The sequence below is a fragment of the Ursus americanus genome, chromosome 6, assembly GCF_024610735.1.
Source record: "Ursus americanus isolate L20-20 chromosome 6, mUrsAme1.1.p, whole genome shotgun sequence".
Classification (NCBI taxonomy): domain Eukaryota; kingdom Metazoa; phylum Chordata; class Mammalia; order Carnivora; family Ursidae; genus Ursus; species Ursus americanus.
In genome coordinates this window covers 27553866-27581277 of record NC_142132.1, presented here as the reverse complement: position 1 = coordinate 27581277, position 27412 = coordinate 27553866, and the positions used below count along the sequence as shown (strand labels likewise).

General features: G+C 42.4%; 2 protein-coding genes across 6 annotated transcripts in view; one reads left to right on the top strand and one right to left on the bottom strand.

Moving 5' to 3' along the window:
* Positions 1 to 27412, bottom strand: part of SEC31B (SEC31 homolog B, COPII component) — a 108170-nt gene that overhangs the window by 48467 nt on the left and 32291 nt on the right. The window contains exons 26-28 of one of the 5 annotated variants that reach the window (XR_015724746.1): positions 24229 to 27134; positions 23972 to 24098; positions 4208 to 4318 (exon numbers count right to left, since the gene is read on the bottom strand). The gene's annotated coding sequence lies outside the window, so the exon portion shown is untranslated. Of the gene's footprint in view, positions 1 to 4207; positions 4319 to 11141; positions 24099 to 24228; positions 27135 to 27412 lie in introns of those variants that run through there. The other 4 variants (XR_015724744.1, XR_015724745.1, XR_015724747.1 and 1 more) reach the window with 4 other exon arrangements.
* On the top strand, positions 2645 to 25145 carry WNT8B (Wnt family member 8B). The gene is made up of 6 exons (XM_045802878.2): positions 2645 to 2869; positions 21558 to 21591; positions 22373 to 22511; positions 23376 to 23501; positions 24254 to 24396; positions 24595 to 25145. Exons 1-6 carry the CDS (start codon positions 2802 to 2804, stop codon positions 25138 to 25140), a joined length of 1056 nt encoding a protein of 351 aa, XP_045658834.1. The 5' UTR covers positions 2645 to 2801; the 3' UTR covers positions 25141 to 25145.

Genomic DNA, 27412 nt, shown 5'->3' with positions numbered 1-27412 from the left:
AGTGCAGAGAAGGAGGTGGGTCATCAAAGAGGATTTGCACTTTTATGTATTTTTGTCATGTTTAAGGTTTTACAATGAGAATGCATTAATTTTGTACAAAAGATAAGGGTATTAAATTTTCCCTTTGTGGGAAAAAATTCTGAGGTGGTGGGGGCATGCATCAAGAACTTGTTGTTTTTTTTTTTAAAAGATTTTATTTATTTGACAGAGATAGCGACAGCCAGTGAGAGAGGGAACACAAGCAGGGGGAGTGGGAGAGGAAGAAGCAGGCTCCCAGCGGAGGAGCCCGATGTGGGGCTCGATCCCAGAATGCCGGGATCATGCCCTGAGCTGAAGGCAGACGCTTAACGACTGAGCCACCCAGGCACCCCAGAAAGTTGTTTTAAATTAACTTTTTTTTCACATAAAAATTGCGCAAGTCTGTTCTACCTCCTGTAAGTTTTTTCTATCCCTTGGGAATTAATTCCCTGGTCAAGTAAATGGAAAGAACTTTGTCCCTATTTTTGTCAGGGAAGAAGTCAAGATTGAAATTCAGGAGTCATTACTCTTTACCTTCCTAGGACTTGACATTAGGTCTTAAATAGACTTGGCTCCTTCCTTCCTTCTTTCCTTCCTTCCTTCCTTCCTTCCTTCCTTCCTTCCTTCCTTCCTTTCCTTCCTTCTTTCCTGCCTTCCTGCCGTCCTGCCTTCCTTCCCTCCTTTCTTTCTCAGATTTATTTATTTATTTTAGAGAGAGAGAGAACAAGTTGGGGGAGGGAACAGAGGGAGAGGGGAAGCAGACTCCCCGCTGAGCCAAGAAATGCAGGGTTCTATCCCAGAAATCCAAAATCATTACCTGAGCCTAAACGGAAAGTCAGAGGCTTGAGCTCAAACTGAGAGTCAGACAAGTCAGACACAACCAACTGAGCCACCCAGGTGCCCCTGGCTGCTCCCTTTCTGAATGACAAAGGACAGAAAGATCTAGGAGGGTACAAACTTTTAGTTGTAAGATGCATAAGTTCTGGGGATCTAATGTACAGCATGGTGACTATAGTTAATAATACTGTATTCTGTCCTTGAAATTTGCTAAGACAGCAGATCTGAAATTTTCTCACCACACACACACACACACACACACACAGTAATCATGTGAGGTGATAGATGTATGAATTAACTTGATTGTGGTAATCATTTCACAATATTATATATATATATATATATATATATATATATATATATCAAAACATCACATTGTACACCTTAAATTTATACAATTTTTATTTGTTAATCATACCTCAATAAAGGTGAGGGGGAAAGAAGAGAGAACGAAGGACCTAAAGTTGAGTGAGAGTCAAAACCTACCAAGCTTATGTCACACTTAGGAATCCCAAATAAAGGCCTGGTCTGGAAGATTCCAGGTGGACAACAAAGTCAGTCAAAATATTCAGGTCAAGAGCCCTCAATCATCCAGCCTGAATAATTTGACAATCTGATAATTTTTTATTTTCCAGGGAGTTTGCCAGCATAGATCTGGCTGGAAAGGGTTCTGAAGAGCGAGCAACAAGGATAAAAGGAAGAGAACAAAGACGGACCACTGCCTCTGGGAGCCTTCAGGAAAGGTGATGTGGATGCCAAAGCAGGAGATATGGCCATGTGGAAGTAAGTTGGGGGCCCTTTGAGGACCCCAGTACTGTGACTGAGGTGACCCTTCCTCTCTAGTGGACAAAAGGAACAGCAACTCAGAGATGTGTAAGCAAGAAGCTTCAGTGTCCTACTTGCTTCACCACCAGAGTTTTAAAAGGGTAGGGTTTTGACTTCCTACTGAAATCTCAACCCTTCCTTTGAAGTTCAAATTCTACCTTTTTTAGAAAACCTTCCCTAAATAAGCCTATATGATTTATAGTCAGTTTGAAGCAACTTAACACCTTATTAAATTACATTCTTATATTACCTCCTTGCTGGGCTGTAAATGTCTCTAGGGCAGAAATCATGTTTTGTCTTTTTAAAATGTCCATGACGCCTAGGGTAGGGTTGAGAATGTAATAGGTGTTCAACAAGTAAGTGTTCCATGGAAAAGTTGAAAAGAAGAAACCATCAGGTTCCCTAAAATAGCCTAAGCTTCTTTCTAACTTACAGAGGTGGTTGGGTTGAATTCCCACATTCTCAAATCAGAGGGCTGAGGTTCACCCAGTACATGGTATATTTTTCTCTGAAGAAAGCTACTCTGAATGCAGATTAAGTCTCGAAGCCCTACAAAGGACAACCGGGAAAGCACAGTGCCTTCTAAATCCCCTTGGGGACCAGGCTCTCCTCTCTGTGTGTCTGAGTCTGCGGGTGAGTGTGCATGGGTGGGGGAGGTTGTGGTGGGGCCGGAGGGCATAGGCAAGAGGGAGGAGAGAAACCCCAAGCGGTGATTATGTGGAGGGGATTTGCTATGTCTCTTTTCCTCCCCCCCTTCTTTCTTTGTCCTCTTTCTCCGTGTTCCTCTCTTTGTCCCCTTTTCCTCGTCTCCTTCTTCTGCATTTGTCTGGGAGGATCCTGGAGTGTTCTTTTGATCGACTCAATCTTTCTCTGGCACTTGAGTTCTGATTGGCTGAAGGACTTAGAAGGGGAAAAAAAACTTTAATTAAGTAGATAATCTCTTCTTTGGAAGTTTGGCAGCTCCATTTCACCTCTCCCTAACTCTGTTTGGGATCGCTTACACACCACTGAAGTTGGGACTTGAGGAGAATTCCATCCCACTACCACTGAGGGGTCTATTTCCCCATCTTGTCTGTCTCCCAAGTTTTTAGAATTTTCTATTTCTGTTGCTCCAGAGGATTATGTTGCTTATGAAGCCTTCTGTGTGCATCTTCCTTTTCACCTGTATCCTCCGACCCAGCAATACCTGGTAAGTAACCTGGACTCCTACCTGGAGCTGGGACTAGGTAAATGTATGTAATATATGGGAGAGAGCTCTTTTCATCACCCGGAATGTAGGAAGATTTAGGGTCTCTCCTAGGAAAAACTGTTCTATGGAGTAGGGGCTCTTCCTAAATTTAGGGCTGATTTCAGTAAATCTCTAGGACTCTGACTAATAAAGTAATAGATTTAAAAATAGATTAATAAATTGTTGTACCACAAATATTCTAAGTGGTTTTGGGGGAAATGGACAGTAGCTTTACTCCACCTTTTTTTTTTTTTTTTGGATCGAATCCTGATGTCAGCATTGTGGAGAAAAGGAAGGTGGTTCAAAGCAAGTTCTACTGTGTTTGAATCTGATCTTTGAGGTGAAGGCTGGAGACAAAATGCAATGGGATCTTACTTTGCACTTTCTGACTTAATTTTACTTTTTTCAGAACATTCCAAGTAACTGCTCACATCATCATGTCTTGGAGATAAAAATTAGCTTGATCTGTTGAGTTGGTATTGGGTTAATAAACACGTTTGAAATGAATTATTTTAGAAATCTAAACTTTCTACAAATTTATTTAATGTATACAATTTACAAACATTTCTAAATTGCTCAGAAAATGAGGCAATGTTGGTGAAAGTGCTTTGGAAACTATAAACCACCTCACAAGTGATAGGTGATGTTATTGTCAGTTTCATTTAGCTCTTGGAAACCACATAAAGTATCTATACATTGATATGTTAACAAGTAACTACGCAATGAGATACGAAAGAAAGACCTGGGAAGTGCAGGTTGCTAGGGTGTTTGGAGTTTCTCCCCAGTTGAGATATATAAACTCAGTCTCTTTCTTTATCAGTTTGCATTGTGACCATCTGTTTAACCAAGGTATGAATCCAATTGCTACATAAACTGTTGAGGAAGCAAGGATAGGGATTCTTTGCTGAAATCAGCTTCCTGTGCCAAGAACGTATTCTTATCATGAACGAGTATTATGCCATCTTTATTAGAGAGTTGGTAAGAAATATGCTAAATTTATGCAATGATTTGCAAGTTAAGGCAATCACTGGCAACACTTCCGATTACAAAATGAACCACCAAATAATTGGTCAATTCTTAACTGGCATTTTAATTAAATATTTCACGTTCAAAAAAAAAAAGTCTCTCTTTTTTCCCCCTCATGAGAACAAAAAGACAAAAGGGAGCGGAGACTATTTCAGAGCATTTCTACTGATGTTCATGGTATTCTTCAGCTGATTCAGTATCAGCAAAAGAGAAACACGAGATTCCTTTCCCCAGTCACCAGGGCAGTGTGAAGAATTGTTCTATAAAAAATACCTTTACTGTGTGTTCCTTCCCTGCTGGAGGGGGTCATGTTCATTTCATTCTGATACTGACACAGCCACACTGAAAGGTGGCTGGGTTGCTTGTCTGTCCAAATTCAAGTGTCTGGATTCAAAAAGAGAAAGGAAAAAAGAGATGTGAAAGAAAGTTCTAATTTAAAAACACAGTTTAAGAACCCCTTCTTGCTTTGCCTGACTTTGAGGAGAAAACGTACAAATCTCCTGTATAATGCAATTAGATTTTAATTGCTTTTTCTCTATAAGCCCCAATTTGAATTAAACATGTACACTTTGCCAAGAGGCTGTTTTTGGTAGCATTTGAAGAGTGATTTTTAAATTTAACATTAAATCTTGATTATTCTTATAATGGAACTATCAGGGTTCTGCATAAGGTCATCTTCCCCTTTGTGCCATGCAGAGAAATTTGACCAACCACAGCCTTTCAGATATTTCTCTTAATACTTCATTATCAACCTTTTATGTAAGGACCTCAAAAGCATTTAACAAATAGAGAACCACAATTTCTGCTTGGCTGTTCAATTGTAGGCTTGCCTGAAATTACTGTCAAAAAAGTCCATCAACAGAAGCTCCTGGGCTTGAAAGGAGGAAATAAAGATGATACTCACTTACAACATGCAGTTTTACTAGGGTTCTCAAGGCAAGATGCGTGGAAATTTTTTTTAAAAAAGGATTCTCCACCATTTCTTCTTGTTGGGACAATTCTGAGAATTATCCTTTAGTAACTTAAGGAAAATCTTTTCTTTGACTCTGTTTTCTTTAATGCCAATGGCTCCCAAAAAAGAGAATGGGAACGTGTGATACAGCCAAGCAGATAGTGATGCTTATAATGGTGGCCAGAGGTCAGCCAATTTGACTTTTTATTTCCAGTATACTTACCCATCTGGCATGAATAGGACTAGAACACGTTTTTCCTTAACTGTTGCCTTCATTTTACTTCAAATGATCATTACTCATAATGATCCAAGGTTTTGCCCAGTTCTGTCCATTTCTCCTCTCTCTCTCTCTCTCTCTCGCTCTCCCCCCTCCACCCGCCCAACTTGATGACAAAATCAGAAAGATGCACTGGAACACAGAGGTAAACTATGGCTCAGCTCTCATTCTTTCCAGAGGATTTAAACAGTCAGTTTCTTTTCTGCAGTAGAGCAAGAATTTATCGAAAATCTTTTTTAAGGCAACTTTTGAAATACACCATTCCTTGGTTTGCTACATTTATGTATTTAAAGTACCCTTTCTATGACCTTTCTGTGAATTTCTATGGAATTTCATCTGATAATGACTTTCAGAACCCCTGATCAGCAAGGGCTTCAGGGAGTATAGGGGGGTTGTCTTGCATCCATACTCTCCCCAAGCATCATCTATAGATAAAATTATTCTCCACAAACATGTGCTACTATCTTTCAAATATATATTATGAACAATAAAAGTACACACTTAAAATTACTGACTTAATGATAATTTGTTGTCATGTTAAGTTTCTGTTAAGTTTTTCCACTAACAGATAGAAAAAGAACAAGTGCAATCAAGTGAGGTTGCATTAAACTTTGTTACATTAAAAAGAAATTCTCATCCTCAGGGAGGCTGGGAATCTCTGGAGTTAGGGAAATAAAAGGTAAGTGCAAATTGCTCTGGAATCTGGAAAATGATATGCCAATATCAGAGAGTCACATATCAATAGCTTCACTGATCAATAAAAAAATTCATAGCCCATGAAAAAACTTGGGCTCCATGGGGTAACTCTGAGGGAGATTAGGTCAGTAGCTGCACTGTTGGAGGTCCTTCTAAGGGCTTAAGACATGATCACAGAAGTTTAATCCCCGGTTTTGTCATTGATTTGTCAACAACTTGAGCCCTACATTTTTGCTTTCAGAGTCTCTATACTTCCTGCCATGAATAAAAATAACAGTTAGCTAATAATAATAATTAATTTGTTAATGATATTTATTATCATCATCATCATCATTTACGAAGGCTAAGAGGTCCTGGGAAGAGACACTTCATTATAGCTTTTCTTACAAAACCAGTTTGTATAAATAAGGCAGATGCTCCGGGATGCACTTTTATTTTGTGCGTGTGGATGATAATATGACAGAAAGAAGGATCTCCTTTTTGTGATTTATATAAATAAAGATATTTTAAAAAGGATCAGAAGAAAAGGAGTTTCAATCCAAACCCTCTCTCTTCCATGGAAAGAGTTTATTTTTTTCTCTTTTTCCCAGCTGGGACAATTGGTTTAATGTTATATATTGGGCAATGCTATTCTCTCTTGGGACTATAAATACAAATCCCTTTTTCTTGGGCTCCATTTACTCTTAGCTTTTTTCTTTTCCAACTGTTATGATCAAGTTCTCTTAATCTGCTGGATGTTAACTATTATTAAAATCAGTTAGGACATTTAGAAAGGATTTTATTTGTTCACATTTTGGGCGAAATGTTTTTTGGCTAAAAGATTCCAAAGATTCCACTAGAACCTTGCCATCTGCTCATCTTTGAAGAGTTAGTTTAGGTGTTCCCTCCTCCTGGAAGGCATCTCAGGTTAAATTAGCTAACTCTTCTCTCTGCCCCCATTAAATCCAGTGGCAGGTTAAGCCATCATGGCACTTGGTAACTTTTATTGGAATTCTGCTTTTGAATCTGTCTTCTTCACTAGCCCAGAAACTTCTCTGGAATCAGACACCTTGCCTTATTTATCATCGTGTCTCTTATGTGGAAATTAACCACGATCGTAATAATGGGTAACTTGCTATGTAGGCAGGCACTGTTTTAAGTGCTTTACAAATCCTTATACTGATTCTCTGAAGTAGATACTGTGGTCAACTACATTTTACAGGTGAGGAAGCTGAGGCCCAGAGGTCTTAAATAACTTGGCAAGATCACCTAACTTGTAATGATCCAGGTGGAATTTGAACACAGAATACTTGGTTGTTGAGGCCCCAGGTTGAACCACTATGCCCTACTGATGAATGTGTTTTGAGCTGATCTTTGCATGTAAACTATTTTACATAAGGGAAGAACCATGACAGGAAACAAACCTTAATTTAAGCTTAATCTTTTCTTAAGTTCAGAAACTTCCATAAGTAGGTATCAGTTCTCAGAAGTAGAGCTCCTAGTTTAAAAGTAGAAGGTTCCAGGGGCACCTGAGTGGCTCAGCCGGTTAAGTGTCTGCCTTCGGCTTAGGTCATGATCCCAGGGTCCTGGGATCAAGCCCTGTGTTCTGCTCCCTGATCAGCTGAGAGCCTGCTTCTCCCTCTCCATCTGCCTCTCTCTCTCTCTCAAATAAATAAATAAAATCTTAAAAAAGAAAAAGTAGAAGGTTCCATGGTTTACTTAAGTCCTTACTTTTGTATTGCTATAGTCTTCTGAAAAAGGGTAATTTAGGATTAGCTTTGGCTCTGTCCCATATCCTGGGACAAAATCTATCTCAGGAATAATAATAATAATAATGTGAACCAACACTTAGTACATGTTCACTATATAACTGGCCAAAGACACAAAACTTGTTAGTGGTGGGACAGGAATTTGAGTCTACAGCACTCACGGCTTTTCTCCAATAAGCCCTTCTGCTTCAGATAGGACCTTGCTTTGTTTTCCCTGCCCACATTTGTAGCTCAGAAGCCAGAACACTGGACCATGGTCCTTTCTGTGTGGCCATCCTTCTTTCTCCGACACTCTAATTCTTCTGGGAATTTTTAATGATGTTAACAGTAGTCTGATACACATTTCGAAGTCTGGGATTAAGAAACAAAAGTGTCGGGGTGCCCGGGTGGCACAGCGGTTAAGCGTCTGCCTTCGGCTCAGGGCGTGATCCCAGCGTTATGGGATCGAGCCCCACATCAGGCTCCTCCGCTATGAGCCTGCTTCTTCCTCTCCCACTCCCCCTACTTGTGTTCCCTCTCTCGCTGGCTGTCTCTATCTCTGTCAAATAAATAAATAAAATCTTTAAAAAAAAAAAGAAAGAAAAGTGTGTATCTGACTAGTATTTTTATGTTAAAAAATATTAGTTCTGTTAGCTTAAATTATCTCTTATACTTATTCATCCAACAAATTTTTATTATTTCGTTCTCTTATTTCATTCCTTTCATCTCACTGAAAACTGGCTACAGGCTCTTTGACTTGGGTTACATGTGTAGAGTACCGTCTTTTGCCAAAAACCTCAAATTACCTGTTCTCTTCGATGTAGTGGGCTTGTACTTTTTTGGAGATCATTCAAAAACTGTCTGTACTATCTGTACGGACTCTGATGTGAAGGTTTTATGTATAGCATAAGAAAGCTAGCTCTGACAATATTTTCCTAAGGATAAAGACCCATTTTTGTAGCACATCTTAGGATCTGCAGGAGTCCAAGAATTATTGTGGTGTCCTCCATTTCATTGTTTTTTGTGTAACAGCTTTTAAAGAGACACTTCGAATCTTTAGAGCCCTTTGCCTTCTGATTCCCCTTACAATCAAAGTAATAGCCAGTGGCAAAACCAAATTCCCCAAGATCCCTAATTCAGGCATGTGACAGGGAGATGTAGAGAATAAACAGTGTTGGTCTGGAAGGAAGGAAGGAAGGAAGGAAGGAAGGAAGGAAGGAAGGAAGGAAGGAAGGAAGGAAGGAAGGAAAGGGAAGAAGGAAAGAAAGAAAAGGAAAGAAAGAAAAAAAGGGGTACCTGAGTGGCTCAGGTTGGTGTTTGCCTTCGGCTCGGGTCATGAGCTCGGGGTCCTGGGATCAAGCCCTGCCGTCAAGTTCTCTGCTTGGCAGGGAGTCTGCTTCTTGTTCTCCCTCTGTGCGCTCTCTCTCTCAAATAAATAAAATCTTTAAAAAGAAAGAGAGAGAGAGAGAGAGAGAGAAGAGAGGAAGAGAAAGGAAAGAAAGAGGGAAAGAACTTTGTTCTATCTCCATCAGAAAGGCAGAGGAGAATTCATAAGGCTTAGAGAGAGAGGTCAATATAATTTTTCTTAGGATAAACCCTCACTTTGCAGAAAGCAGATTTTTCATTCTAAGTAAAAGACTAGCCTGGGGGAAACTGAGCTTGGTTCACATAAATAACACTCCTCACTGCCTCCCATTGAAATATACCTACACTCGGAGGGCCTCTCAAAAGAAACTACCATTCACTTTGGACAGACTCTCTAGTCTCATTATAAGCCAAACTTTTATGGCTTGTTTTTCTCAATCTTTATTGTAGGCCTTTGTTATTGATCATGTCATTTCTCTGTATGCTTCTTAGGTCAGAGTTATCTCTAAGCCCAGAGCAATCAGACCATAAGGGGATCACTTAAATTCACCATTACCTGGCCAGTCCAAATTCACTTTTGGCTGTTTACTCAACTTCAGCATCCTCTGGAACCAGCACAGTATGAGGCTGTGTTCCAGTCATCTCCATAAGGCCCTGTAAGTGAGCCAGTAGTTCAGTCTTTCTGTACAACTCCATAGACGAAATTCTTAGGTCTTCTAGGCCAAGCTTAAACCATCCTGCCTTGTGAGAAATGTCCTCTTCATTCAAAACTAATTCTCTTTTGCTGCCATAAATCTCAGTCCTTTTCCTTTACTCAAGCTCTTCAGGCTCACCGTTTCTGACTTGAAAGATTCCATTCCACACCAGTAGCCAGGATAATAAATAGTGAACCATATTATCCTGTCTGACATTTCTTCACATTAATCCAAGGTGTCTGGTGGAGCCTATGCTGCATACATTATTGGTTCAGAAGCAGTGTATTGTTTAATTTTATGTTACGGAAAATTTCATTTTTTTCAACAAAGAGAGAGAGAGAACAGCATATAATGAGCCCCCCATAACTCTACTTCAACAGTTATCAACTGCTAGCTCATCTTGCTTCATCTGTACTTCTGTAACATTTTCAGCTGCATATATTTCTCTTTGTCTAAATCTTCTAAATACTACCATGGTTCAAAATTGGAAGAAGAGCAATAGGAAAAGAAATCTCCTATCTTGTGTCTGAGAGATCTAGAGTCAGTGATTAGAGTGAATCTTGGAGAACATATAGATATGGCCAACTGCCCTTGGGGAGAAAAATCAGGAATAAAAATTAGTAAAGAGAGAAAATTCATTTAAATACATATTTGAGTTTATTTCTGCTTGAGTGTGGCTGATTAGCAAAGGCAACAGAAGTGGATACTTGAATCGGATTGAGGACAGAACATTTTTACCATCTATTTAGCTTTAGTTCCATTAAATAGTAAAAAATGATACTAAAGTGTCAAAACCTGTCAATTTTCTCACCTTGAACTGTTCACCTAGTTGTTTTGTAGGATAATTCTTAGAGTTACCTTATACACCTACCTTCTTGATCCTGAAATAAACTGGTATTGTATCCATCAATGCAGTTGAGAACACGAATATTTTCTAAAGTCTATACAACAGGGACCAGAGTAACAAAATCAACAAACAAAACAAAATTCTCTGCCTCCATAATGATCCTGGAAGAGGTTCCTGTAATCCCATGCTTTCTGGGAACAGTGGCTTGGGCTGTTCCTTAGCAGCTTTTGCTTAGAGGCCACAGAACAGAGAAAGAGTACAGCTTATTCCCAGTTAGAGTCCTCATTTAAATGCTAAGTGTTGAAGTGCTTTCTTGTAGTTCAGCGTTTCTCAGCGGAGTCTGCTACAATACATAAAGAAGGAAGGAAATAAGGACAAGGAAAGACAGCCTATCACTTTATAAAATATCCTGGAATACAAATGACATTTTAGTTTCCGAGGAAAAGATGGTCCCTTGAAAATTTGTGATTTGCTCAGGAAAGAATCTGCCTGGGATTGTTTTGCAGAGACCTATAATACACAGTTGTCCCATCAGCTATTACATGGTCTTTGCCAGGAATTATTTGGCACGCGCTGGATTTGAGATAATGTGGGATTTTATTATAAATTTTAATGCTACTAAAACTGCTACTCAAAGTGATGCATCTCTTTAACTTTTTTTTTTTTTTTTTAGCTAAGTGGTTTACAAGACTTTTCTTTTTTAATATATTTTAGGGCACTGCATTATAATATGGAAAATTCACATTTATAAAAAACAGTTTGAGAATTATTTATAGGCCTGAATTCCCTTGGAAGAAAGAGACATAGAATAGGGAATAGGACAGAAACTGTACATTCCTTATTTTTTTTTTATACTTATCTTGGAAAAAACCTTCCCTTAGCCCCAATCTGCACTGCGATCATGTCTTTTTTCTTCCTTTCAATGCCATCCTCCCTCAGTGAGTCTACACTGGCGGCTTTCATTTCACAACTGCTCATTTGCTGTGATCTCGCTTCTGTTCCTTTGCTCTACTGAAATAGATCTCTCCACTAATATCACCTTTGTCCCTTCTGGACAAATTTTAAGTAGGAGGCAACTTGTCTTTGAAATTCTGGACATTTCTCTTCCCTTTAAGACTTCAGCTATCTGTGCCGTCTACTTTCTAATCCCTTCCCCTAGCTAAATGGGAAAGAGACTGTTTTCAATTATTTGGACTTTACAATGGATAAGAACTAGTCATGCTGTTCACTCCTTAAAAAATTTTTGCATCTTAAATTTAATTCTTTCTAATCTGTACAGCAAATTGCTCCTAGCTTAAATATCCCTGGGTATTGTCAGATGGGGTAGTGAGAAACTTCAGACCGATGGGAGATTATTTCACAGTCATTCCTAAAGCTTGCCTTCTGTGTCATTGTGTGTGTGCAGATCTCCGTGTGTGCTGCAGAGCGTGTGTTCTGTGGGCCAGATGCCGTAGAGGTGCAGAGAATCACACGGAAACTTGCTCAGAAAGAACTCTCCTTGGGCTCTCCCTGGCCCAAGACATCTAGTGAGTTCTGGGAGGTGAAAAGGGGGCTGTCACACATTCATTCTGAGAGAAGCTGCTTCACTGGCACACTTTCTAGCTACAGCCCCAGGCAGCTCCCCTACTCTGGATCCTCCCCTTAACCTTTTCACTCCTTTCCTGTTCTATCTCTGTGCTAGATCACCAGACAGAGATCTGCATCTGCATTTATTCACTGCCACTTCTTAGTTTCTCTGGGCTATCCCTGAAAGCTGAAGTAGGCCATCTAGAGCTTCCGGACCCAGAGACTTTTTATGGACCTCAAAAGATGAGATTAAAGGGTAGGGAGAAGCCAAACCTATTATTCAAAGACTTGTGAGGAAAGTGAGGGGGGGTGCCAAAAAACAAGGGGATCAGAGTACATTGAGATGAAAGTTTTGGGCCCTGAGAGGAAAAAACTAAATTCTGGAGATTCACATTCAGAATTTTGCTTTTTAAAAATATAGGGGAGGGGGCCACCTGGGTGGCTCAGTCAGTTAAGCATCTGCCTTCAGCTCAGGTCATGATCTCAAGGTCCTGGGATCGAGCCCTGCATCGGGCTCCCTGCTCAGCGGGGAGTTTGCTTCTCCCTCTCCCTCCCCCTCTGCCTCTCACCCCTGCTTGTGCTCTCTCTCTCAAATAAATAAACAAAATCTTTTTTAAAAATCTATACAGGTATACACACACACACACACACACACACACACACACACACACGTGTGGGGAAGGCAAAAAGGGAACCCTAACTTAAATCTAAGCTACTACGTTAACCATTGGGATTCAAATGTATCAGAGCACACCTGGCAAAGCAGCGCTGGCCTATAAGAAGCTTGCTGCATGGTACTGAGTGCTTCATTGGGAAAGGACTCTCATACTGAGGGGAGGTGGAGTCCAGCACACAAACTTGACCTCGTAACAAGGTCCTGGCCATGCAAAGGAAGAAGTAAGTCTGAAGATAGGATGGTGTTTGGTACTGCTGGTCCTGTGTCCATCTGTGCCCCAGACTATAATCAGGCATGTGTTCTTACCACGGCTGCTAAGCTGCTAACTATACAATGTGATGTGCTACAGACAGCCTCTTGGGCTATGCTAGTTTGGAAAATGCCCCCAAATAGGAAGAAATTGCTGCAGCTAATTGGATAGCAGTTTAAACTGCTCATCCGCAATTAGACATAACTACCAGAGAGGGGGACTTGCAATTTTCTGTGAACTTCCCTAAGGTGGTAAAATAAACTTCTTCAAATGATATCAAATGAAGAGGAGCTTTAAAATTAGGGTGTATGGCTCTATGGATCATAAATGTTAGGTAAGAAAACACAAAGAAACAAAAGAAACTTGGAGACTTTCCAAGAGCTAAAATAGAAGCTACGGCATTTGTATTTGGGTTGATCCAAAGTCCCTCCCCTCCTGTCCCAGCTCCCTGGGAAAAATTTTTGCTGATCGGGCTGATTATGAAATAGGCAATTCAGGAGGCCATACAGCCCATGAGAGAAGCTGCATGATGCTGAAAGCTGTGCGTGTCTGAGGATTTCCAGTGCCCTAGATCAAAGAATTTTGAACTGTGGTTAGATCGTGGCTGATTATAGAAACAGAGGTGTTGCAAGGTTAGAAGATCCACAGGGCAGAGGAGCAATGAGAAAATGAGGGAAAGACCGCAGGACTCTGCTCTAGCATTACCCATAGCTTCAAAACTACAAATGCATCCATATCTAGATGGTTGTTTAACAAGAACTAAAAAAAATATTTAGTAATTAGGAGAATAGTAAGGACTTAGACACACATTGAAATGAAAGGGAAAGAACTGATAAATTCTGACAGGAGAGGAGCTGGGCAGAGGGCAGTGCAAATGGGACAAGAGGACATGATTTAACTAACCAGCCTAGATGGGGGCAAGTGACAGCAGAAGGTATGGTGAAACATTATTGTGAGAGCTAAGAAGGAATGATGGCAAGAGAGAGAGAGAGAGTGATTATTGCTCTCCCAAATTCTTATTGTTGGTAAATTAACTTGGGAGAAGGATGAGATGGCATTAGAAGCTTGTAGGAAAAAGTACAAACCAAAGACTGAATTACAGACTCATTCATGACAGTGGGTTGATGATAAGAATGTGAGGTGGTCTGAGAATATAAAATCATAGCTATGGCATTGAAGACTTCCATGAATGGAGGTAGTTAGCATGTTTCCTAGAGGACAGATGGCCCCTAGACAAACACTCAGAATTTTTGTGGGCACATTCCACTCCCCAAAATATTTTATTCCTGGTATGACAAAGGTAAGCATAAACAGTCAGTTATAATTGCTAGGGGGGGAAAAACTACAGTACCAAGAAAGACTGCAAGGAAGGAAAGAGATCCCCATGATTTTAAAGCTCAGTGCAGTCGGAGACCCAGCCCCTCAAGGCAGTGACCAGAGAGAGCTGTGAGAGCTACCAAAACTGGAAGGTACTCCATCCAGAAACAAAACAAGACAATGTCCACCACTTCGTTACTGTTACAGTTGGAGCAGCCATTGTCTAGAACACTGAAGCAATAATTTAAGCTTTCCAAGCCCTCAAATTATTACTTGGATATTACATGCCTGTTCCCCCTCTGGACCAGTGTTTCTCAAAGTGGACTCTGAGGACCATCTTAGGAATGTGTACACACAGATTCCTACCATATACCCCCCCCCATCACCACTGCTCAACAAGAGTCTCTGGAACTGGGACCCAAGAATCTTCATGTCTAATAAACTCCCCAGAGGATTCTCATGGACTCTACCAGCTAATCCATGTGGATTAATTTTCAAATGCTTACACTGAAGTCTATTCTCCAAATCTCTGGCATTCCAGATCATGTATGTATGTATGTAACATTTAATTTTTATATATTTATATATTTTTATACTTTATATATTTAAATTATAAATGTATTTTTAAAGACTTATTTATTTATTTGACAGAGAGGGAAAGAGAGAGCACAAGCAGGCGGAGTGGCAGGCAGAGGGAGAGGGAGAAGCAGGCTCCCCACAGAGCAGGGACCCTGACAAGGGGCTCAATCCCGGGACTTTGGGACCATGACCTGAGCCAAAGGCAAATGCTTAACCGACTGAGCCACCCACATGCCCCTATCAATTTCTTTTTATATAAATAACATTTTGCAGATTTACAGAAGCTTGCAAAGAACTGTACAGGGAAGTCCTATGCACCCTTTTGCCAGCCTTCCCCCGTGTTAACATCTTATAACCATAGTACTTCTTCTATAAAGTTTATTCAGACTTCTCAGTTTTACATACAACACTAAAGTTTGCACTCCATTGTCCTAGATTGATGGAACACTTCAAAAAAAAAAAAAAAAAGCCAAAGCAAGACTGACACCAGAAGTCAGGAGGTAGGAGAAGAATCCAGTCCTGTCTAGGCCAGGCAGTAGGCTACCTGACAGTTAAAGGGAATTGGTAGAGCATGGTTCACCACTGGGACCCACAGGAAGGCCAGGAGCAGATCTGGGGAGATGCTTTCACCAAAGCCACCTTTTTTGGGCATCCGGGCACAGGGGCAGGGCTAGCTTCATCCCGAATGTCATTGAAGAATTATCCTGCTTATCTGGCAGGATAGCCCCATCTATTTGCTTTCAAGACAATGGAAACTGCCAGCACCCAAGGTAATAAAGAGTCTTTCCTAAATCAGAAAGTACACAGGTGCTTATTCTTGAGGGAGTCGTTATAGGGATGGAGGAGGTCCGGTGTGGATGAATCAATAATAGCCAGTGTGCCAAGGCCAAGGATATTGCTCTTGGGTTGACAAAGGCACTTACAGCAGGAGGTCAATGAAAGCTGAGCCCAGGAAAGGTATCCACAAAACACTAGAGAAACTCTAGTTGATACTTTTCTTAATCGTCCATTTCTTTGTGAGGATCGCTCCAGGCTGGGCCCACCACTTGAATTCTGCATATATGGGCAGGTGAGGAGAACTGGCAGGGCTGAAGACACCAGAAGTTTATCTAAATGAGTGACTATGGAGTCTTCCCAGGATAGCATTCGCTCTAAGGGAAGAGAATCAAGAAGATCTAGCAATGAAGCTTGTCACTAGAATGTGTTAGCAAGACCCTCAGTTTTAGTCCAACAAAGAGGTTGGAGGGTGACTAGAAGGGCATGTTACAGGCAAAACCTGAAAGAACTATTTTACTAAAATGCTATAAGACCTTGTACACAAATGGCAGTTTTGATACCGAAGTAGAAAAGCAAAACTCTAAAATGGATTAAAAAACATTTGTTCCTGTATTTAAAAAAATTAATAGTTGCTTTAAGAGAAGTTTTAGGTTCACAGAAAACTTGAACAGAAAGTATAGAGTTCTCATAAATCCTGCCTCCCCCTCCCCACAATTTCCCCCATTATTAACATCCTGAATTAGTGTGGTACATTCCTTCTTTTTAATGCATTGAACACAGTCTAAGCAGCAACAGTCTTCCCCAAAATGTGCCCAGGGGATGTGGTGGTACCCAGATAAAGCAGAGGGTAGGCCTGGCAGATATGGGTACCTGGCGGACATACAAACAGAGGGAGGGTTGGAGCAATGGAAGAATGGAAAAGCAGCAGAGACAATGTGATAGTTAACTGAGCCTGTTTATAAGTGTGTGCAAAACATCACTAAGACCTCCAAGAAATACTTATCAAGAACTTTTCGGGGATCAGGAGTCCTGAATTAGCAGGTGGGAATAAGAGCAAGAGAAATACGGGTTGCGGAAAAGTGTAAGAGTGAAGGAATACATGCTCCAGAATCACACTGACTAGGTTCCAATCCTGGCTTTACCACTTAACTAGCTGTGTGATGCTGACTAACCACTGTATGTTTTAGTTTCTGTTTTTGTAAAATGGAAGACATTATAGTTTCTACCTTACACAACTGGGGCAATTAAATGAGCTTAAAACACATAAAGAAAGCACTTAAAGTATTTTGTGTGCACAGGCTAAACATTCAGTAAATAGTACAGTACCTACCCCCATGGGGTTGCCATGGAAATTAAAAATGATACAGGTAAAGCACTCTTTTAGAAGAGAGATACTCAATAAATGTCAGCTATTACCGTGTGATGGAAATTAAATATTAAATGTTATCAGTATATATGCTGGAAGACTGTCAAAAGGAGAAGAAACAATTATGAAATTTTTATTTGGCAGTATAAAAACAAAACTAACTGCAGTTATTTATATAAATTGCTTACCACGTATGTCTAATTACTATGAAGAACAATAACAATTATACATAACATTAAGTGTGTCAGACTGACTTTGCTAAAACTTCTGATCATAACACCAACCTCTGTGTACATATGCTTAGTGTTCACTGTCTGTTGCTCTTGTGGTATGATCACCTGCTAATGTAGCATGGTTGTCTGCTCACAATATTAGAAAATTAGTGGAGGCACTGGCTTGCCAGACTTCCTTCTCACATCCTTTCCCAGATTTTTTTTCAGTCCTTGTTATCCTATAATTTTCTGTTCATTCTGATGATCCTTCCATTCTTTCTTCAAAACCCTTTAATTCAATCCATTTTTAAAGAGCACTTACTCTGTTCAAAGTATTGTAATAGGAGCTGGAGGGGATACAAGGATAACTAAGGCAACCCCTACTTATAGTCGAGTATTAGGGAACAAAAGGAAACCTTAATACGAGGCAGAAGAAAGCTGCTGTGAATCTTCAAGAAATGCTGGTTGTGGCTTTTGAACTAGATACCTAAGAGTAAGTAAAACTTTTATATGGAATTGACTACTCTGGACATTTTGTATGAATAGAATGATACAATTTATGAAGCAGAGAAAGATGGGGGAATTGCAATTTTAAATAGGATGACCAAGGAAAGCCCTGGGGAGAATGACACATTGGATTTAAAGGCAGAATGCAGGTGAAGGAACAAACCATGAGGATATCTGAGTAAAAACCATTCTGGTCAGAAAGAACAGGAAGTGCAATGGCCCAGAGGCTGGAGAGTGCCTGGTGTGTTGGAGGAACAACAAGACCAGTGGGGCTGGAACTGAGTAAGTAAGGGGAGGGTAGTAAGAGATTAGGCATTAACGGGGGCCAGATTTTGTAAACCATGATAAGGTTTGGCTTCTGCTTTATGTGAAATAGGAAATCATTAGAGGATTTTGAGCAGAAAATAGCGAAATTTGATTTACATTTTATTTTTTTAAAAACTTATTTATTTGAGAGGGGGTGGAGGGAGGGACAGAGAGAGAATCTTCAAGCAGACTCCCCACTGAGCGTGGAGCCCGACATGGGGCTCGATCTCATGACACATGAGATCATGACCCATGAGATCACAACTGGAATCGAAACCAAGAGTTGGATGTTCAACTGATGGAGGCACCTGGGTGCCCCTAATCTATATTTTAAAGGGACTGATCTTTAAATGGACCAATCATTTTGAGAATAAAATGTGGGAGAATAGGGTGGAAGCAAGGAGATCAGTCAGTAGACTTTAACAATAACCCAGGTAATGGGGTGCCTGGCTGGCTCAATTGTTAGAGCATGCGACTCTTGATCTCAGGGTTGTGAGTTCAAGCACTACATTGGGTGTAGAGATTGCTTAGAAGTAAAATCTTAAAAATGAAACAATAATCCAGACAAGAGACAATGATAGCTTGGACCCAGTGATCGCAGTGAAGGTGTTGAGAACTGAGTAGAGTCTGAATATAACCTGAGCTGGAGTTGGCAGGATTTAACGACAGAATGAATGTGGGATGTGAGAGAAAAGAAAGGAATCAAAGATGATTCCAAGATTTTTGTCTGACAACTAGGAGGATTTTTGTCTGACAACTAGTAAGTCCTTTACTTAAGTGGGGAAGGCTACAGAAGGAGCAGGTTTGGGATGGTGGCAGCAAAGATCAGGAGTTAAGTTTTGGATGTATTAAGTTTGAGATGCCCATTAAACATTGAAGTGGAGATGTCAAGAATATAGTTGGATATGCAAGTCTGGAGTTCAAGAAAAGGTCTGAGAATTGTTGGGAGGGTAAGGCACAAGCCTTTTGAATGACACTCAATCTGGGTAGTATCTTCAGCAACTGTCCATATGGGGAATGGGAAGCTTGTACTTCGTCTAGGATCATGTTGATTATACGATTATAGAGGTGCCTCCACTTGGTAAACAAAATTTATATCTTCCACTGTTTATTAGGACCTTGTCTCCAATCACTTAATTGTCTCTAAGAAATACCCATACAAACACTGAAATTCTTTGGCTCTCTTTCCACTTTCTAACATCACACACTATGCTTTCTGTAATCCGTATTATATTTTACTCCCCAATAAAAAAATCTTGCCATTGTCTCATTAATTAAGAACAAGATCCTCCTCCTTTGGTGTTCACAAGGACACACAGTTTTTTTTAAACGGAGATATGGTCAATATATGACATTACATTAGTTTCAAGTATACAACAGAATGATTTGATATATGTACATCCTGCAAAATGATCATTAATATAAGCCTAGTTAACACCTATCCCAAGTCTTTTCTTAATACTGGATGGTCTGGATAAGAGGAAGCCAGCCATAATGGTTCAACTATGCCTGCAAATAATTCTGGGGTTAACAAATGTCCACACAAAGCCTACAGCCTTGTCCCATGGCAGGTGTTCAATTAAATCTAATTGATTAATTATTTCGGCTCAACCAGCATATCATACATATAAAGCAAATCTTTACATATGGTAGGATCTTGAGGAAAGAATCCTACTATCTCCCCCCATGGCTCCCTGTGATTTCAACTTAGTATCGTCTCACACGGTGACTCTTCACCCAGGCTCATGGCAAAGCTTTCTCTTTTGTCTACCACTTGATTTGTTTTGTTGCTGTTTTCTTTCCTGATACTGTCTATCCTCTGAATGGGAACTAGCCTCTGTCTGGCCTTGTAATGTCCAAATTATGCCTAACATTAAGATAGCCTCTATGAGCCAGAGCAAGACTCTCTGGTGTTACCCCATTATAGCCACACCCATCCCCTATCCCTAACCCCTGGCAACCACTAATCTATTCTCCTGCTCTATAATTACATATTTCACAATTGTTACATGAATTAAATCATGAAGTATGTATCCTTTTTTTCTTTTTTTTGAGAAAGAGAGAGAGAGAGAGCATGCGTGGGGAAGAGGAAGAGAGAGAATCCTAAGCAGGCTCCATGCCCAGTGGGGAGCTCAACACTGGGCTCCATCTCACGACCTTGAGATCATGACCTGAGCAGAAATTGAGTCGGATGCTTAACCAACAGAGCCACTCAGGTGCCCCAAAGTATGCACTTCTGAGACTGGCTTTGATCACTTTGTATAATGTCCTTGAGTTCATCCACATTATTGAATGCATCAATTATTTCATTCCTTTTTACCACTGAATCATGGTAAATGATGGCATGGATGTACCATAGTTATTTTATCCACTCACACTTGGAAAGGTATTTTTGAGTAGTTTCCAGTTTTGGGGTATCATCAATAAAGTTTTATAAGTATCCATGTACAAGTTCCTGAGTAAAGATAAATCTTCATTTCTCTGCGATAAATGCCCAAGAGTGGAACTGCTAAGTTGAATGGCAACTCCATTTATTTCAGTTTTGAAAGAAATGGCCAAACTATTTTCCAGAGTCAGATTATTTATTTTTGGAATTTAATTATGACTCAGTTCCTAGAAAGCCACTCTACTGTTTTTCTCTTTCTGATTAGAGAACTATCCTTCTCAGAGTCCTATGGAGTCCAATGGACTTGGACTCAACCCTGCCTCAATCACTTATTAGCTGGGTGAGCTTGAACAATACATTTACCTTTTTTGAGTCTCAGATTCCCTATTTTAGAAATGGGGATAATAATGGCCAAGAGAGAAAGAATTTAACAAGATCAACATGTAAAATACTTACAGTAGAGTGTCAGTACACAGTAGTGAGTTAATGCTCTCTCTTCCCACTCGATGGTAAAATAATGATTAAATATTACTCCTAACATTTTCGGTATTTGAAATTTTAAAAATCAAAAGAAAGCATTGGGGCGCCTGGGTGGCACAGCGGTTAAGCGTCTGCCTTTGGCTCAGGGCGTGATCCCCGCCTTATGGGATCGAGCCCCACATCAGGCTCCTCTGCTATGAGCTTGCTTCTTCCTCTCCCACTCCCCCTGCTTGTGTTCCCTCTCTCTCTCTGGCTGTCTCTATCTCTGTCAAATAAATAAATAAAATCTTTAAAAAAAAAAAAGAAAGAAAGAAAGCATAATGTTGGCTTTTTTTTTTTTTTTAAGTAGGCTCCACACGCAGCATGGAGCCCAATGCGACGCTGAGATCAAGACCTGAGCTGAGATCAAGAGTCGGACATTTAACCGACTGAGCTACCCAGGCACCCTAATGTTAGCTCCTTTTGTACATATTCTATTATATAAATTATTTTTAATAGATTCCTTATGCATAATTTTTCCTTGGCAAAACCATTTTCATTTCTTCCTATCAATTATGTTTGCTGAGGTAACCCTTATAATGCTTGGCAACAGAAAAGAGTTGGTATATCTCCATTATGCTCTGTGGTTTTTCTCTCTCCTAGGTCAGTGAACAATTTCCTGATGACCGGTCCAAAGGTAAGAAAAAATGTCCTTTGATTTATTTGGATTTCACTAATCTTAGCTTCTTGACTAAAGACTATATATGTCAATTTCTTTTCATTATATCCACATTATTATTATTACAGAAGGAAAAACCGTGGCATGGAGAGGGTTAGGGACACACACAAAAAAGAACAGAGCAAACTAGTGTCAGGACCATGGCAAGAAGTCAGGAGTACTGATTCTGATTTTATGGCCAGAAGTTCCAGAGCGACAAAAGTCAACAGCCTTTCCCAGTGTCAGGTTGCAGCCACACATCCTTCTCAGTGCAGTGGTAGGACACAGTTCTCCATCTTTAAAATGCTGACATTGTACTCCATGATCTCTAAGGACAGTTCCAGCCCCCAAATGTTCTTTTCTAAGACAGTAATGGGATGAGAACAGCTGAAAATCCATGAATTATGTAATTTGGGTTCATTTTGGAGAGGCAGAATAGTATAGTGAATAAAGACTAGTGAGGTCTAGAGTCTTGTAACACTGAATTTCATTCCTACTGTTACCAGCTGCTAGCTGTGGGACCTTGAGCAAACTGCTTTACTTCACCTCTCTGAGCCTCGGGTTCCTAATCTATAAAAATGGTACCTATTTCACAAGGTTATTTGTAATGTTAAATGGAACAGCATATTTAAAGTGCTTACTCTGTCATTATTTTCGAAGGAGGAGAAAGTGGGCAGGAAAACAGATGCGTGGCCACTTCAAGGCAAATGCCTCCCAAGTTCAGCTGGGAGTCTGAATTTTGACCCCTGTGTTTCTGTAGGCTTACCTGATCTATTCCAGCAGTGTGGCAGCTGGTGCCCAGAGTGGTATTGAAGAATGCAAGTATCAGTTTGCCTGGGACCGATGGAACTGCCCCGAGAGAGCCCTCCAGCTGTCTAGCCATGGTGGCCTTCGCAGTGGTAAGGAAAGCCTCGGCCACAGCTCTCGGGACCCCCTGGCCACAGGTTAGAGCCCCACTCTTCAGGGATGGCCCCCTGCTGCTTCTACATCCACATCTTAGTCCTCACCTGGTCTCTACTCTCAGGTGATCCTGTCTCTGGGATCTTCTCTGTTCCTTCTCCATCTCCTCCTTCTTACTTATAGAGCTTTTTCTCTTTTCCCAACACCCTCACTGCTCAATTAATGGACCTTGCCTCGCCCCCAATCCTAGAACATCCTTGGCCTCCCAGTTGGCTAAGGGCTTCCTCACAATATAAAGAGCATCGGGAGGTAGGTAGGAGTATTAATTCTTCATGCCTCTTAGCCCCTTCCTTCAGCAGCTCAACAGAGAGGTACAGGACAAGTGGGGACTGACTTGGACACCAGATTCCCAAGGAGAAGATAAAGAGTGGCCATGCCAGTAAATGAAATAGCTGCCAATCAGAGGTTCTTTTCAGGACTAGCTGGCCCGTGCCTCTTAGACTTCAGTATTTCAGGAAGAAAAAGGCATGGGTTCTTTACAACCTGGCCTTCAGATTCATCTTCTTCCCCATTTCTTCCTCTGGCTCTTTGCCACCTAAATCCTTTAGAACCACGTATATCAACAGTAATCTAGCCACCTAGTCATAATGTGTGACCTGAAAAGATGGGAGGGGAGAAGCATAGCGCTGAGACCGAGCCTGGAACAGACCATGGAAGAGAGTAAGGTACATTATAAAGGTGGGGAAACATGATGGAGCTGGGGAAGGAGGGCACAATGATGGCATTCAAGGAAGATAGCATGACCGGTACTTCTTCGAGTTGCAACCCCTCCCTCTGACTCACCCATTTTTGGTTCCTGTTAGCTAATCGGGAGACAGCGTTTGTACACGCCATCAGTTCTGCTGGGGTCATGTACACTCTGACTAGGAACTGCAGCCTGGGGGACTTTGACAACTGTGGCTGTGACGACTCCCGAAATGGGCAGCTGGGTGAGTAGTGGTACTGTGGGTGGCCAGGGCAGGCAGGCAAAGTTCACTATGAATGAAAAGTTCGGTGGGTAGTTTGATGGGGTGAAGAAGAGTTGTATTCTTCTAAATCCGAGGAAAATCAGGGCCTCCCAGTTTAAGTCAAAACCTTAGAGTAACAAACTAGGCTCAAGGTAGCTTGGGGCCCTCCTTCTCCAAGTGAGGGTTTTCCTTAATTTAAACACAATAAAGGAAAAACACCCCCTGTGGATTAAATCCTGCTACTCTCTCAGAATAGGGGGAACATGATTCCATATTGCCTGTCCCTGTTTCCTTTCCACTCTTTACCTCCACTGTCCTCTCGAATCCTCTCTACGCTCCAGCTCAACTTCCAACTTGGTTGGTCCATATTTCTATCGCACTTCTCTCTCCCCCTCAAGGCTAGGTGCTTTCCTCTTCTTCTTCGGGCCATTTTGTGGATGTCAATCACTCACCACGCACGAACACACTCTGCCCAAAGACCAGAAACAGCGTGTAGAGGGGCAAGCCGCTGGCATCTTGCAGAGAATCCACTCCGCAACTCCTTAGGTCATGGAGTCCCGAGCAGGGGATTGGCTGAGGCTGGAAGTGGAAGCACAAACCCGGCCTAAACAAATCTAGGCTGAAACTGATCTGGAGACGGGGCACTTGCCCAACACCACACCCAATTAGGAACAGTAGCCCAGCAAACCAAGCCCGACTGCTCAACAACCTTTTTTCCACTTGTACTCTTCCAGGCGGCCAAGGCTGGCTGTGGGGAGGCTGCAGTGACAACGTGGGCTTCGGAGAGGCAATATCCAAGCAGTTCGTCGATGCCCTAGAGACAGGACAAGATGCCCGGGCAGCCATGAACCTGCACAACAACGAGGCCGGCCGCAAGGTGAGTCCTGCAGCCCCTGGGGTGAGGCAGCTGGCTCCATCCACCAGAAGCCCTAGGTACGGACCGCTCTTCAGTTCATTTAACAGATTGGAAAGGCGAGGGACCAAGGCGGCCAGCCACGTGAATTAGCTAGGCGCCTCACAATCCCCCAGAGGCCGACTCCCCACCTGGCCAGCTCACTCCTAGCTCTCTCCCCAGGCGGTGAAGGGCACCATGAAACGCACGTGTAAGTGCCACGGTGTGTCCGGCAGCTGCACCACGCAGACCTGCTGGCTGCAGCTGCCTGAGTTCCGCGAGGTGGGCGCGCACCTGAAGGAGAAGTACCACGCGGCTCTCAAGGTGGACCTGCTGCAGGGGGCTGGCAACAGTGCCGCCGGCCGAGGCGCCATCGCCGACACCTTCCGCTCCATCTCCACACGGGAGCTGGTGCACTTGGAGGACTCCCCGGACTACTGCCTGGAGAACAAAACGCTGGGACTGCTGGGTACCGAGGGCCGAGAGTGCCTGCGGCGCGGCCGGGCCCTGGGCCGCTGGGAGCGCCGCAGCTGCCGCCGGCTCTGCGGGGACTGCGGCCTGGCGGTGGAGGAGCGCCGCGCCGAGACCGTGTCCAGCTGCAACTGCAAGTTCCACTGGTGCTGCGCGGTCCGCTGCGAGCAGTGCCGCCGGCGCGTTACCAAGTACTTCTGCAGCCGCGCCGAGCGACCGCGGGGGGGCGCGGCGCACAAACCCGGGAGAAAACCCTGAGGGGCTCCTGTCCCCCCCCCCCCCCCGTTTCTCCATTTGTCCTTGGCTTCTTTTAGAGACCCCAGTAATAGAGGAAACTAGGGAATGCTCTCCCCCCGCCCCAAGAGGGAGAGACACCGCCATCTCTCCAGAGCTTGCCACTTTCCAACCCCGTCCCCCAATTCCTCCACACTCTGTGCTCTCCTCGAACTCATCTGCATCATCCTCACAGACCACACTTAGGTCTGAGAACCCTCAGTCCTGAGATTCTGAGCTACTGATCTTCCTGGAACTAGGATGAGAATAGGCGTTCCTCCTCCCTTTCCTCGCTGCCCTAACGCCTGACCTACCCCTATGGAGCCTGTGGAAGAACACTCCTCGGATATGCAGGGCCAGGGTAAAGCCATGCTTTTCTTTCTTCATTTTCTTGCACCCCTCCCCCCATTTTTCTGCTGCCAGGTCTCTACCACAGCCACATCTTTTTTTTTTCTGCAGAGCTCCTTCCGTGCCTGATTCCCTGCTAACTGTTGGCAGACACCCCAGCAATCTCTTGTTCCCTTTCCCTGAAGAAAAACTGTGACAAAACTGACCCCGGAAAAAGCATGTCTTTGTGGCTTCTTTCCTAGAGGCAGGGCCTGAAGATGGAAGAAGTGGGAACCCTAGAGGGCTGACTTGCTGGAAACCAAGAGTGCTACTCATCCTTGTGATACCATGTCTCCGGCAGACTTCACCAGTCAGGCAGTGACCTTCCTAGACAATAACCCGAGGTGCTCCAGGCATACCCTTACTGTCTAGGAACTACATAAGGGCAGATTACCCGTCATTTCCTACGGCTTAAACTTCTCCCTACTCCTAAACTATTTCTTCCTAGCAACCAAATTCACCTCTTCTCCTTCCCCAAAGGATCCTTGTTTTTCTGAGCCAAGACTGAGCTAAATAAAGCCCATTTCCTATTCAGATCCCAGCTTGCACCTCTAAAAGCAGGTCATAAGGAAGGAGAAGCTGGGACCTTTCGTTTTCACAAACCTGGATCTCAAACAGGCAGGATTCAGGGCATTGGATCTCGTCTTCAATAGGTAAACTTCCTGCAATGAAACTTTCCAATTGGAAGCTCAGCACCTTGAACTTTAATTTATTACAGTCACTGTGATATGTGCCTTCTTTTCTAAGTATTGAACTTATTCTTGGGGACATAGGGGAGGGTGGGTGGAAGATATAACGTCTAGGCCCTCTCTTCCCTTCCCGCTTGCCAGAACACTATCTTCCATTGAGCCTCACTTCCCTGATGGCCTAAATAGTTGTGCTGGCCTGACTGAGGCTAATCTGCCAACAATTAGTGAATCATCCACATAAATCTTCCCTCAATACATTCACTCAGTAGCTAAGAGCTCACTGCTTGTGGTACTTGAGACAGAAGCCGTACAGCAGGGACTTGCTTCTGAAAGAGGGCTCTGGAAAGGGAAGAGTCAATCCCTGACAGACTCTCTGTAGCCCAAGGAGCTTCCCAGCCATCTCACTTCTCCTAAGCTGGTCACGGATCTGGACACGGAACAGCTCTTTAGGAGAACTGGTCAGATGCCAGACCACCTCATCCTACCTCCCAGAGTAGGAGAGAGCAGAGATGTGGCTCCAAGTAGGTAACAGGGGCTGAGGCTTTAGAAGCCAAACAAGGAGAGTGGAAAGACTCCTTTTATATTCCAAATTGGGACAGTGGCCAGGTCAGACCCCAACCCCTAGCCTCATCCCTACACATCCTGTGGTTGACTAACGCTGAGAAGAGGGGCTGCCTGCCCTGCCTCACGGGGGACACACTTCCCTTCAGGGTCTCCTAGTGCTTCCTTTCCAGCTCTATCAGCAAAAGGCCTTTTTTGCTCCTTCCCTCAGCTTTGATCTGGGCCTCATGAAATCTCCCAACTTGTCCTTCTTTCCTAATCAAGCAGCAGCATATACTAACCTGGCTGTCCCACTTGGCAGAATTACTTGATAGTGTGCAGTAAGAAAATCTGGCAAGGCAACTAGAAAATATAAAAGGACAGGGTTGTAAGGGAAAACTGCATTCTCCAGGAGGTCTCTCAGCATAAAAGTAGGAGAACTATTGCGCTTCATATTTGATAATTTCAGGTCAGTACTTGAAACCTGTGCTGCCAGAAAGTTCTTTCATAGGTTGTTGTTTTGTATTCCCAAATAGATATGATTGATACCAGATTCATTTGAGTTCTATAAAGAAAACATTATTGAGCTACTTTAGATCTGTATTGCTTTTTTTCCTCTCTTGCATTATCCATTCATTCAT

What these genes read in the sequence shown, in the direction of transcription:
- WNT8B (XM_045802878.2), top strand. Translation starts at nt 2,802, where the DNA reads ATGTTGCTTATGAAGCCTTCTGTGTGCATCTTCCTTTTCACCTGTATC. An exon ending in TCCTGATGACCGGTCCAAAG is followed by an intron (nt 21,592 to 22,372) that starts GTAAGAAAAAAT and finishes GTGTTTCTGTAG; the next exon opens with GCTTACCTGATCTATTCCAG. An exon ending in ACAACGAGGCCGGCCGCAAG is followed by an intron (nt 24,397 to 24,594) that starts GTGAGTCCTGCA and finishes CTCTCTCCCCAG; the next exon opens with GCGGTGAAGGGCACCATGAA.